Source organism: Danio rerio, chromosome 12, assembly GCF_049306965.1.
Source record: "Danio rerio strain Tuebingen ecotype United States chromosome 12, GRCz12tu, whole genome shotgun sequence".
Taxonomy (NCBI): Eukaryota; Metazoa; Chordata; class Actinopteri; order Cypriniformes; family Danionidae; genus Danio; species Danio rerio.
The window spans coordinates 14427437-14441341 of NC_133187.1; the positions used below are offsets into that span (position 1 = coordinate 14427437).

Sequence of the window (13905 nt, forward strand, 5' to 3'; positions counted from 1 at the left end):
CACTGTGCTGTGTCGCCGCGCCCTCGGCCCTTGGAACAACCCCTCGTTCCTGCAGGCCGGTGTGCCTCTGGGACAGGCGTCCAGTCATGTTGTTGTTTCAACAGATGCTTAAAACACGGGCTGGGGGGCCGTGTGTTGCGGGCATGCAGCTGTGGGCCTATAGGAGGGTGCCCAGCTGCATTGGCATGTCAATGGCCTAGAGCTGTTGACAGTGTTCCTCGCTCTCCACCACTTTTTTTCAGGTGATGGAGCAGCAACTCGTGCTGGTCAGGACGGACAGTAAGGCGGCGGCAGCGTATATCAACCATATGGGGGGTATGCGCTCTCGCCGCATGTCTCAGCTCGCCCGCCGTCTGCTCCACTGGAGTTACCCTCGGCTGAAATCGCTGCGCGTCATACATATTCCAGGTATGCTCAACCATGCAGCCGATGTGCTCTCACGGCAGCAAATACACTCTGGAGAATGGAGACTCCACCCCGAGTCTGTCCAGCTGATATGGGCGCAATTCGGGGAGGCCCAGTTTGATCGTTTTGCTCCCCCCGAGAATGCTCATTGCCAGTTGTTTTTTTCCCTGATCGAGGGCTCTCTCGGCACGGATACACTGGCCCACAGCTGGCCTCGGGGCATGCGCAAGTATGCGTTTCCCCCAGTGAGCTTGCTCGTGCAGTTACTGTGCAAGGTCAGGGAGGACGAGGAGCAGGTTTTGCTAGTTGCGCCCCTCTGGCCAAACCGGACCGGGATATCAGAGCTCCCTCCTCGCAATGGCCCTGCCCTGGCGGATCCCTTTGAGAGAGGACCTACTCTCTCAGGGACAGGGCACCATCTGGCACCATCTGGCACCCTTGCCCCGATCTCTGGAACCTCCAGGTGTGGTCCCTAGACACGAGGAAGACTTAGGTAACCTACAGACTGCGGTGGTTGATACCATCACTCAGGCTAGAGCCCCCTCCACGAGGCGTGCCTACCCCCTGAAGTGGAGTCTATTTACTGAATGGTGTGTCTCTCACAGAGAAGACCCCCGAACCTGCCAGATCAGTGTTGTGCTCTCTTTCCTTCTAGAGAAGCTGGAGAGCAGGCTGTCGCCCTCCACTCTCAAGGTTTATGTGGCTGCCATCTCTGCTCATCATGACGCGGTAGCTGGCGGCACCGTGGGAAAGCATAACCTCATCATCCGGTTCCTCAGAGGCGCTAGGCGAATTAATCCATCTCGCCCCCCTCTCATGCCCTCTTGGCATCTCGCCCTCGTTCTCACGAGCTTGCGCACAGATCCCTTTGAGCCCATCGAATCAGTATCCTTAAGATTTCTGTCCCTGAAGACAGCTCTGCTGGTCGCATTGGCGTAAATTAAGAGCGTCGGGGACCTGGAGGCATTTTCGGTCAGTGACTCGTGCCGGGAATTCGGGCCGGATTATTCTCACGTTATCCTGAGATCCCGCCCAGGTTATGTGCCCAAGGTTCCTACCCCTCCCTTAGAGACCAGGTAGTAAACCTGCAAGCGCTGCCCCCAGAGGAGGCAGACCCAGCCCTTTCCTTACTTTGTCCAGTTTGCGCTCTGCTCATCTATGTGGACCATACTCAGTACTTTAGATCATCTGAGCAGCGCTTTGTCTGTTATGGCGGTCGGCAGCAGAGAAGTGCCATATCGAAACAAACATTATCCCACTGGATTGTGGAGGCCATTTCATTTGCTTATTTGAGCAGAGGTGAGCCGGGTCCCCCGGGAGTGCGTGCGCACTCCATTTGGAGTGTTGCATCCTCTTGGGCGCATGCACGCGGCACCTCTTTAACAGACATCTATAGAGCTGCGAGCTCTACGACACCCAACACATTTACTAGGTTTTACAATCTGCGAGTGGACCCGGTTTCCTTAAGGGTATTAGGTAACCCTTTGGTGATTGAGGAAACGACTCGGTAGGGTGTTGTAACACGCTTGCGGTGCCATTATTCCCTAACACGGAGAGATGTGTACCTTCTTATCTGTCAGTAAGTTCCCCGTCAGGTGAGCCCACCAGATTCCTCCATGGCCCCCAGCACTGACTCAGCGGAGGAGTCACTTGCTGGCCCACTACGTTGTAGGTCTGCCCGTTGGTCAGCCTGAGTTTTGGGTATAGGTGTCTGCTATGCGTGATCCCCACTAGGCGATCCCATATGCCTATTCCGCCACGGTTCAGTCCCCCCTCTTGGGTGGTTATCCGCTAACCACCTTCTTATGCACACTCCCCCTTCTTAGGGCTAGTCCATATGTTATTGCCATCCTATCTCCCCCTTGGGTGCGGATGGTCTCCGCAGCGTCCTCCCTATCGGGATTGCACGCTTCCCAACGTACTGTCGTAATTTATAAATACTGTAATAATTTAGCCAATCCGTAAAACTTCTTTTGAAGTGGGATAAGTTAGGGCCGGGGACACGTTGGAGGACCGCGCGTCCCATGAGGTGGGTGTGTCACGCTTGCTTGACTATCCTCTCATCGGAGGCGTTGGTAAGGTGCAGTCATTATGGCGTTTACCATAGTTCTCCCATTCGTGGATTTCTAAATTCAAATCCACTAATAGCATTGGAGTTGCCCACCCGAAGGGGAACCCTCAGGTTATGGAAGTAATGCTATTTTCCATCGCCATAATGACTGTCCCTGAAGTCTCTGAAGCTTAAAAAGGATGGCGTCTGCTTGCTCCACGTGTGCTTATATGCTGGGTTAATTGGCAATGAAGCAATGAACTTCCGTAACCTGAGCGTTCTTTTACGTATGATTTTTCAGTACTCTTTTTATCACTGCTGATTGTGTTCTATTCCCAGTTATCCCCTCTATGTCCGATACATTTAGAAGGTTTCAACATTTAAGCTAGGAATGATTAAAAAAAAACAACATTAAAGTCATTTCTCTAAGGTGTAAATTGCTTTCAAAGTATTTTTACAGTTCGGTTTCAGCGATCATCATATTGAAAGTTCACTCCCTTCACAGTTTACTTTGAAAACATTTATGCCATTTTGAACGCAGCCATGGCTAATGATAAAAGCTAGGTGACCTATTATTTAAAAACATAATTTACGTTACATGTCCAAAGCTTGTGAAAACAAAAATATATAGAATACATTGATACTTTTAATTTATAGTAGGTTATTTATTAGGAAATGTATCAGTACTGTATATGACATAGGCCTGTTGGTTAGAAATTTTCTGCAGTGGTTTAAATGTGTCAAATTGTAAAAGTAAATAATAAATAAATTAAATGAATAAACAATATCCTACTTAATAATAATAATAATAATAATAATAATATTATTATTATTATTATTATTATTATTATTATTATTATTATTATTAAGGACTTTTTCATAATAAATGGCTTACTGTAAATTACAACCATTAGATTTAATGATTTATATGATTTATATATGACATTATAATACATGTTAGCTAAGTGGTTTTATGTTTTAGAATAGAATATGGAATATTCTCAATATCTGTAAAAGAAACATAGGCCCTTTATGTTCTGTTTACATATACAGTATTTCAATTAACGTGAAAAGCAAGTGCATGTTATTTGCTACCCAAAAAGTATGTTTTTTCTTCAAAGAACTTGTTACTCCACTTAGTTTAGAGTGTCATTATGGACGTTTTACGTTATATCTAACGTGGTTCAAACGATGGATCTGCGACAAAGCAGCTACGGTTTTGGGAAACACTTGTCACTACATCATTCTTTACTGTGATAGTTCAGCCACAAGTTATGTTGTTGTTTGGGAAACTCATCCCAGAATGAGAGTGTAGTTCCTAGACCAATAAAATAGCAATTGTTCGTTTTCAATCAGTCTTAGTACATGATGCAACTACAGAAGAAGCTTTGAAGAGGATTGAAGATTCCCAAAACATTTTTCTTCTTCTGTGGATTAACTTGCATGTATTAATTGTTCACCTAAAAAATAACTATGCACTAACAAAATAACCGTTGTAAATTTTTATTTTAAATGAACTTTAAAAACGCTGTGAATAGAGGATGTTTTTGGATTAATGTACTTTGTAAAATAGTGTACAAAGCAATATTAAATAAGTTTACAAAAAGAGCTGGCACTCCTCAGCTAGACATATGATTTTAGGATTAATTCATTATATCTGCAGTATACTCTCAAACATGAAAATTTTAAACTCAAACTTTAAATAGGAAAATTATCAAAATACTTAATAATACTTAATGATTAATGCTAGACTAGGCTAAAAGTGCTCCTGACAGACCCAGAGATCAGCTGAACGGATTCAAAAATGGTAAAATTCAACTGGTTACTTGTAAAATGAGCCTGTTTTCAAAGATTTTGAATTTACAGACATGGACTAACTGATCTTAATAAAGCAAAGTGAATGACACATATCTAGTTAAACAAGATGGGGAAATATATATTAGCATACCAACAATACCATTAACGAACTGAACAGAAACTATTTATTTTGAGTTTATTGACAGTAACTATGTTTACATAGACATCAGTAATCAAATGATTTGGCTTATTCTGAATAAGAAAATAATATGATTAAGGTGTTTACATGAGTTGCTATTTGAATGTTCCTTTCATGATCCTGTTTAACTTGTGATAGCACATAATTCGTGATTTTGTCACCGGCAGATGCCCTTCCAGCCACAACCCATCTCTGGGAAACATACACACACTCATACACTACGGACAATTTAGCCTACCCAATTCACCTGTACCGCATGTCTTTGGACTGTGGGGGAAACCGGAGCACCCGAAGGAAACCCACGTGAACGCAGGGAGAACATGCTAACTCCACACAATAATGCCAACTCAGCCGAGGTTCGAACCAGCAACCCAGTGACCTTCTTGCTGTAAGGCGACAGCACTACCTACTGTGCCACTGCTTCGCACAAGATTTATCATTAATTAATTAAATAATTCATTTAGCAAAACAAATTTAACATATTTGTACACTGTGACAATACTACACACATTATTTTAAGTAGTTTTCAATAGCTTTTATTGCAAAAAATATTTAATAAATCCTGAAACAATTCCAACAAAAGATGATTTTAATAATGTTATGAGAAATGCAGGTATCTTAATCAAAAGCAAATAATCAAGCCAATTCTCTTAATTAAGTCCATCTTTCTTTAATTGTATTATTTTTATAGTGTAGTGTATTTAAATATGTTCAAACAAGCATTTTGAGGTAAATGTTACCAAAGTGTATCTACTGAAAACAAAAAGTTGCTGCTCACTGTAGGCCATGACAGGTGGAGAGAGCTGCCCAAGACCTCGGAACTCCTCTCACATGACCATGATAGTAACAGTGCTCTCCTCCCTGAAAACTCACACACATCAAATAATCACACACTGTACCGAAGTGAAATAATTACACAATGAACAGCTCTCAAATATGACAGTAACCAAGGCAACATTCCCCTATTAAAATTCATTCCAATGTCCATCAAACACTTTTAGCATGCCATTCCTACTGTCTAGCTTTAAAAAAAAAAGAATCGCTCCTCAAGTCTCTGTGCAATGCATGCTCTCTGTAAAAAATATGCGTGTAATCATTTAGACCACATCTACACTAATCTGGAAACATTGTCTTGTTTTTATTTTCAAGTGAATGCCAGATATATATATATATATATATATATATATATATATATATATATATATATATATATATATATATATATATATATATATATATATATATATATATATTTATATAAATTTTTTATTTTTTTTGGTTCACAGTGAAAATGTCAGGTATTTGAAAAAGATAACATGTTTATTCATTTAATCCATATTACAGACATAAACAGCCATTCACCATATATATATATATATATATATATATATATATATATATATATATATATATATATATATATATATATATATATATATATATATATGTTTACACCTATATGTGCCTGCTACAGGTTCTGAAAAAAAGTTAATTGTTGCATAATTAAAAAAAAAAAAATGTAATACATTTTTTAATGATTCCATGAATAACTCGTAAACATTTGTTTCAGAAGTGGATGAATCAGCATTTTGGAAAAAAGTTTTTGAAAAACATTCCCTAAAGGAGGGAACAGAGATGCTGCATCAGAACGACACATTTGGAAAAAATTACTTCGAACAGTAAAGCCACGGTCACACTGGACTTTTCACCCCATAGACCCACATTTATATGCACGCGAATGCGTCAGACCGAAACGCAAGCTTGTGCGACAAGTTTCGCAGTTCGTTGCATTCAAGCTTGGTGAATTCTGACTTGCGAAGTCACATCAGGTCCCTGTAGTAACCTTTATGACACATCCCGCTTAAAACCTCAAAAGCCAGAAGAATTGTGAGACCCCGTTTTGTTGGTCCAAACTCATACTGAAAATTAAGATCAAGCGAGCTTTTGCCCTTATGCTCCACGGGAGGTTTCTTTCCCCTCTGAGCTCACCATAGTAAACCTGCACAACCATTAGAAGATCAAAACATGACCTCTTTGGACTCCCCTTTTCAAAGCGCTGTACAACAGAATTTCTAATGCTTAAACTGTAGTGTGACCACAGCACTAGAAATTGGGCCAGTGAATTCCCATGAATTGGCAGACTGCAGCTCCTTATAGGTACAACTAGTCTAATAAGCTGAGTAAATCAACTGGAGGATAGCAAGCCAGACTATCAGCTGGAGACCTGGCTACTGTTGCAGGGAGTCACAGCATTTTCATTCCCTACTTTGGGAAATGTGGGTTACGTTAGTAACCGGGACGTACCCCTACAGATCAGGAGCTCCAACGCTGTGTCGGGATGACACATTTGAGGGATGTGTGTGAAAAATGCCACAGTAGCTGGACCTGTTATGCATTTGGTGACATGTTTGCCAAGCATAATGCGAGCGCACAAGCATCACCAAAGGCGCAACCTTCCAATGTTCTGAGGCCCTCGATTAAAAGAATATAGAAATATTTAGGATTTTAGGGGTGACAGTATGTTGTATGAGTGCGCTGAAGTGGTCTTATATGAACAATTAGAGCAACAAGATAGCGGCTGCAGATGTCATATGCCCTAGAAGCCTTTGAAAAAACTTCAGAGGGACCACTGTTTTTTCTGCTGAACTGTATCAAACAGGACAGCACCAGCCTGCTAATTGTTGATACAGTCGAGGAAGCAGATGCCCACGAGGTGAAGAGGCAGTAAGGTACCTTCCACAAGCTTTGTGAAAACCCACCAAGACAGGGACAGCCTAAAGAGGAGGACCCTTTACTGCCATGTTTGACCCATGAACACACACCGAAGAAATGGTTTGTGGAGAGGAAGAATCGAGACATGAAAATCAACATCCTTCCGGTCTATAGCTGCAACCAATCCCAGGGACGGACGCATTGAGGATGCATTTCTGCATAAGCATTTTTGCGGCTTCCTGTGTAGATAATGGTCTAAAATGTGCATAAAGAATTGGTTATAACCAACTGCTTTTTAGGTATGATGAAGTACAGGCTGTAAAACCCACTCTCCATCTCGACTGGAGGTACCAGTCCGATTGCGTTCTAGGAGGACAGCAATCTTCAAGTGAGCAGTCTTCTGAGCCCACAGGCAGATGATCTTCAACATTGCGCTCGACTGTTCTGTCACTGCTGAGGACTCCTAGGTAAGGTCCCCAACAGTGTCATTGAAGAGGATTGCCTAGGATATGGGCATGCCAAGAAAACGAGCTTTGGCTTTGTGTCACATATCCATCAGGGTAAGCTAAGCCTCGCATTCCTGGACCACTAGTGTGGCCATCATCTTCTCCAGGGCAATGGCAGCCTACTTAATGGTTATGAGAGCATAGTCGGCTAATGTGCTCATGCATCAAGCCTGGTGAAGAACTGCCCAGCCAATCCTTGTGCTGCCCATGGTGCAGGGCAGAAGCAACAAGGCCAGCAGTGATGTGGACTCTGGCCGTAAGAGACACAGATAACCCACATGCCTTGCACGGAGTCTCTGCTTACCCCTCCAGTTGGCGGTGCCTACCATCTGGGGAATAGCCTCGTACCCACTACCAAAGCAACCTTTACACCCCGGAGGGTGGTAGTGGGCCTGGTTTGTCATCTGAACATGACAGCTTGCCCTCCAATACTGCATCAGGTGTCATCAAGCGGAAGCACGGCCATCGCAGAGGATGAACTGCCACCAACCCTCAAAGTTGTGAAAGAGTCGGGGGGTTGCAGGCAATGAGGCAACTGATAAGCCTCCACAATCTTCAGATCTCCCTGAGTGCTCACTACTTTACAGGGAACAACAGGGGTGGTTCGTGCTTTTGCAAGTGCGTACGATCTCAGCTGTGCAACACACATGCCCTCGCCATAAGAATATGAGCTGTCCATGAGCACCGGATCCACATGCTGAACCCCCAGACATGTGATGCAATACCCGTGCCCATCATCTGGAGATAGGAACTACCGCATACAGAAGTACATGGTCAGAACTGAGCCTGACTGTGTTGCTCTCTTAGGAAAATCTACTCTTTTTTTTAGACTTCCCTTTTTTTGAAGTAGCCAGCGAAATGTCCAAAGATGGGAGAATCACCCAGCTTGATCACTGCTGTCTGCATTGAATACATGAAACTTGATCTATCTGGAATGATCCAGAGAGCTTGATCACTCTTGATCTCTATGATGAGCTGATTCAGTTGCGTGGGGCTTCTGAAGCAAAAAGTCTGGCTGGAACTGTAAGGAGCTGCGCTCTACCAATTAATTGGCATTTATTGGCCTGTTTTCTTACTCCTCAGAGTCATTGGTCATCTGGCGATTCTCACAAATGTCATCCCACCACAGCATTGGAGTTCCTTATCTGAAGAAGCTTTTGATATTCATCAATGTTGTCAAAATACCTCTGCAATAATAACTTCAGTTACTTGGTTGGTACCACCTATTGGAATAACACTTACTAGCTTTATTTTAATAATACTAATAAAAAAGTGATTTGCTCTGTTTTTCAAAAGGGTGTTTTTTAATATTGTATTTATATTTTAACTATAAACTTTTATACAGTTTTTTCTGTGGTATATTTTTAAACATAGAAATAATAATATTGTAGCAACTGTAAAGATTTTCAGCATGACAAATGCTGTCTGTGGGTCAGCAGCAGCAGCATGAACACAGATATAAATGTTTCACCTTTATCATACTGTAAGGTTGAATCAATGTCATTTAGAAAAAGAATATATGGGTGTTTGAACAGTTAATTGCACAGCTCTAATAAAGGGTGGCAAATTTTGAACATAAAATCTGTTTGATAGGAAACATTTACCAAATTCTTAAAGTCTGCATGAACCAGAAGTTGCTGAGACTTTTTTTTTCTTTACGTTGATGTAATTCAAACTGAAACACAGTATTAAGTAGGGGCAGGCCTATCTTTTTTAAACACAATTCTTTATAGCAAACTTATGATAAGATGGGCATGGTTGCACTAATTAATTGTTCACCTTAAAAATAACAACATGCAATAGCAAAATAATCATTGTAAAGTTTGATTTAACATGAGCTTTAAACGCTAATGGAAAGAGATTGCTTTGAAAAAAAAAACATAATTTTCAAATGTATTTGGATCAATGTACTTTGCCTCAGTAAAAGAACATCTGCTTCTTTTAAACTAGACATATGATTTGAGGACTTATTCATTATGTTTAAAGTATTCTCTCAAACAAATTTAAGAGCTGTGAGGTCTATAAGTAGACACCCACACACTAAACGTGTGGGAGACACTCATGTCAGTGGTGTGATTGATGCAAGCTTGCTTTGCTGGGATTCCATATTACCTGCCTGTTTTGTAGCTTTCTGCAATGCAGTCCTGGTTTCCCTGAGTCTGTGCTGCAGTGTAGATGCTTAATGACTTCAGCTTCTCCACTCAATCCTTTATTTTTCCTGTCTCTCCCTCTCTCTCTCTCTGACTCAGTTGGCCAAAGTGGACTAGAACTGTCTATAAGCAGTTGTCATAGCAACAGCGTGGTGATTGGTCAAATGCAGCTGACACTGAACAGGAGGGGCGGATGCTTTCACAGGCTCCGTTTCTTGCTGCATTAGTTGAGCACTAAGAAAGGATGTGGGTATATTGCTAAACCCACAGATATGACCTTTGAAGTTTAAAGATGTACTATAAAGAAAATCTGGATATAATTAAAAACGAATATAGTCATGATCCGTATATGGAAATGCCCATACTGTGAGCCTCAGACACCATTGTTTCCTGATTCTCATGTACATTCCACAACTGTAAAATATAAGTGGACAAAAGCCAATCAGAACACAATGCAGACTGTACGAGATTCAATGGGCACGCCCTCATCATTTGCATGTACTTTAGTTTATCCTATGTAGCTCTGAGATTATTAATATGCACACCTTGGGCTGTGATGATGAGCCACAACGTTTCCTAGTGAAACGACAATGTTCATTTTCTTCCCTTAGTTATTTTTATTAAGTTTATATTCAACTTACTATGTATGTGGGACTTTTATTTTGAAAATGGGAGGCACAGATTGTTTTCTCTGTGTTACTGAGCAACGAGACCTGTTCAAACTAGTGTCAGTGGTATGTTGTACATCAATTGTTGCGTTTAATTGTATCTTTTGGTAATTTATCATGTTTATTTCGAAATTTGATGGATATGTTTTAACAAACAAATATAGACTGCTGAATTTTTGTCAAATTACACAGCTTTCATCTGTTCATGCAGGGGTTGATATTAATTCCTGGCTGTGTTTTCTATGACATTATAGCATAAAAAAACAACACAATACATCTTTATCGGTCTTCTTTGTGAGTTTAATAATAGTTTAGTCGTTATACACAAATTAGCAAAATAGGTTAACCTTACTCTAATGGGTTTATATTAGAGAGCTCACTCTCAACATTTATGTAAAATAAACCCATTAATATGATATTATAAGGTATTAATATTCATGACCATTCCAAAATGTGCTCAATTATAAGGCTTCTGATTCTGGGGGCATTTTACTGAGTAATAAATGAGCATATAAAACCATTTTCAGATTTTTTTTTCATTTACCTACTATGTACACTACCAGTCAAAAGTTTGTGACCAAATGACCAAAGGACAAAATGTTTTTTAGAAAATTATTCTGTTCATCAAGGTGGCATTTATCAAAGTCCCCAAGAAGTTAAACCTAAGCAACTGACTCCCATTCGCCAGTTTTATCCCAGCTCAGAGCGGGTTGGATGGTGTAGGACTGGTAACATTGCATTGGTGGCATGACCCGGATGCGAGTGAGGTTTAGGGGGGTAAGTGTAGCGGAGTCCAGCTAGTGAAATGCTGTGCAGTTTTGACAACAAACAGAAATGGTAAGCAGGAGTAGTCTGTATAGGTTGTTAAAGCTCTTATAAAACCCCTTTTCAGATCAACAACAAGTCCCGCCCACTGTTTGGGCATTTAAAATTCTGTTTCTATAGGAACTGTGTCACATACAAAAAATAACAATCACAGCTTCCAGTTCATTGGGACTTTAAATGTAAAACAATTGTTAAATTGTTAAAATTTTTATTAAAATTTTAAATAACTGCTTTCTTTTTGTATGTAGTTTCAAATGAAATAATTCCTAATAATGAATAATGAAAATTCCTTCATAGGGCCAGACGGAATCTTTGGATGTTATTTGCTATTTCTGCTGAGAATTTTGGTAAAAATCTGCAGATTTCTGTGGAATTATTTTGGGAGTATCATAATTACAACCTTACTATCTGAAATAAAAAATTATATCTTTTGAACTTTTATTTAATGTTTAAAATGCTAATCCAATTAGATCCACTAAGTTTACATACATTTACAGAAGTAAACAAACAGAATTAATGATGGGCTAAAAATCTGCGGAATTCTGAGAGGGCAGATTCTGTATGGGCCTACTATGAGTTCCAAATCCATAATGCTTTTTTATTTATCCTCAAAACAGAAATATTTTCAATGAAATTTTATTTCTGTTCACAAAAAAAGAAGAAAAATGTTTTTTTCATTGTTTAAACAACTTCAGACTGTTTCCAACCTATCTGAGTTTCTTTATTCTTTTGGTCCCACTTTATGCACTCTCAGAAACAAAGGTACACGGTGGTACAAATAATGTTCCTTAAGGAACAGTATTTTACCTTTGTAAAAGTTGTACCTTATATGGTACAGAAAAGTTTTCTTAAGATACTTTTCTGTAACTTTTATGGTACAATTAAAATTAAGGTACATAATTTGTCTCATAAAAAAGGTATAAGTGTTGGAAAACTCCTTTATTACAATATCTATGAAAATAATTATTACGGGAAAGGCAAATTGATTTTATGAATAATTTCCAAATTACTACATGAATCATCATTTTCGCACGTTTTGGTGTTTGCTTACCACTACACACATGAGCTGGCAAAAGTCCTGCATCTGCAAAGTGTTCATGCAGGCATTTTAGTACTGTAAAGCTGATCAAACATTGTGAATATCTCATTACAATACTGTTGCATAATTCTATTTCTATTTTTAAATTAAGGAAATTAAATGAACGTTTAAGTGATTACAAAGGTATTGTGTAAAAATTGGGAAAAAAAGAAAGTATTGATGTAAATTCAGTTCTACATTTTTGTAAAAAGTGTTGTGAAATGCTTAGCAAAAATAGATCTTTTGATTTATGTTAAAGTAATTTTTATTTTAAACTGTAAATGGAAAAGGTTTATTTAAGAAACTTTTTTTTAAAAACATTGTTTAATAAATGTATTTGATTTATATTTACTGAAAACAAATTGACACTTTTTGGATATAGAAAAATGCCTTTCATAGTTCTAGAAGGAACACATTTGACATTCGTAAGGTACAAAGTGTCTTGTCACAGTAATGATACCTTCATAGATCAGATTTGTACCTCTGATAAAAGTACAATATTGTATTTGCAGGTTTTAAAAACGAAAAGTACATTTCTGTTTCCCATGGTACAAATCATGCTTTAAAGGTAGGCTAGAAACTGCAAATACAAATTTGTTTCTTTGTCTTAATGACAAGAGTTTCTACCTTCTTTGGTACAACAATGTACCATTATTTCTGAAAGTGTGTAAGTTGCATCAAAAAAATCTAATAAAATAAAAATAAATAAATACAACATACTGTGTTCTGTGTTAACATTTCTGGTTTTAGATACAGGTAGAGTTCGGGACAGGTTTGGGGGTATGGGTAAGTTTAAAGGTGGGTTAAGGTGTAAGTGATGGTATAAAACAGTGTAATTAGAAATTAGATTAATTAGAAATTACATGCAGGTATTTAATCAATCATAAGTACAATGTAAAACATATTTACACCTGTAACTAATTTCTGTCACATTTCTAATTACACAGTAACATTGTAACAAATGCTAAATTTATGTGTATGTACATATTAGTTACGGCCACCTATAGTGGGACTATTCTTTTCAACACAAATGAGGATATTTGAAGAATTTGGGCAACCAAAAAGTTTTCCACACTACCTTCAACAATATCTTCAATACCTATACATTTAATTTAATAACCATCAACATTGATTTGCTAATAACATTTTACAAAATATCTTCTTTTGTGTTTAACAGAAGTAATCTCATACAGGTTTAAAACAGCTTCAGGGGATGAACTGTACCGTTCACAGCAGATACAAAACTTAAAATTAAAAACGCAAGTTTGATTGTTAAGATATGAGTGAATTTCAAAACGGTCACACTTTATTTTAATGGTCCATTTGTTAAGTATATATTACATTGCGACTAATTCTCATTAGATTATAAGTAGACTGTTAGGTTGGGATTAGGGTTAGTGTAAGTTGAAATGTACTTAAAAAGCTTCTTATAGTAAGTTAAGTGCCTGTTGAAGGAGCAGTATCAACAGATATTAAGCGGACAGTCTACTAATACTCAAATGGATCATCAAAATA

General features: G+C 39.0%; 1 protein-coding gene across 8 annotated transcripts in view; it reads right to left on the reverse strand.

Annotated features, from left to right (window-relative positions):
- Nucleotides 1-13905, reverse strand: part of adam11 (ADAM metallopeptidase domain 11) — a 79194-nt gene that overhangs the window by 46118 nt on the left and 19171 nt on the right. For all 8 annotated transcript variants that reach the window (XM_073918309.1, XM_690437.9, XM_021480274.2 and 5 more), the window contains exon 5: nt 5230-5312. In XM_073918309.1, the coding sequence (XP_073774410.1) occupies nt 5230-5312 (83 nt within the window). The remainder of the gene's footprint in view (nt 1-5229; nt 5313-13905) is intronic.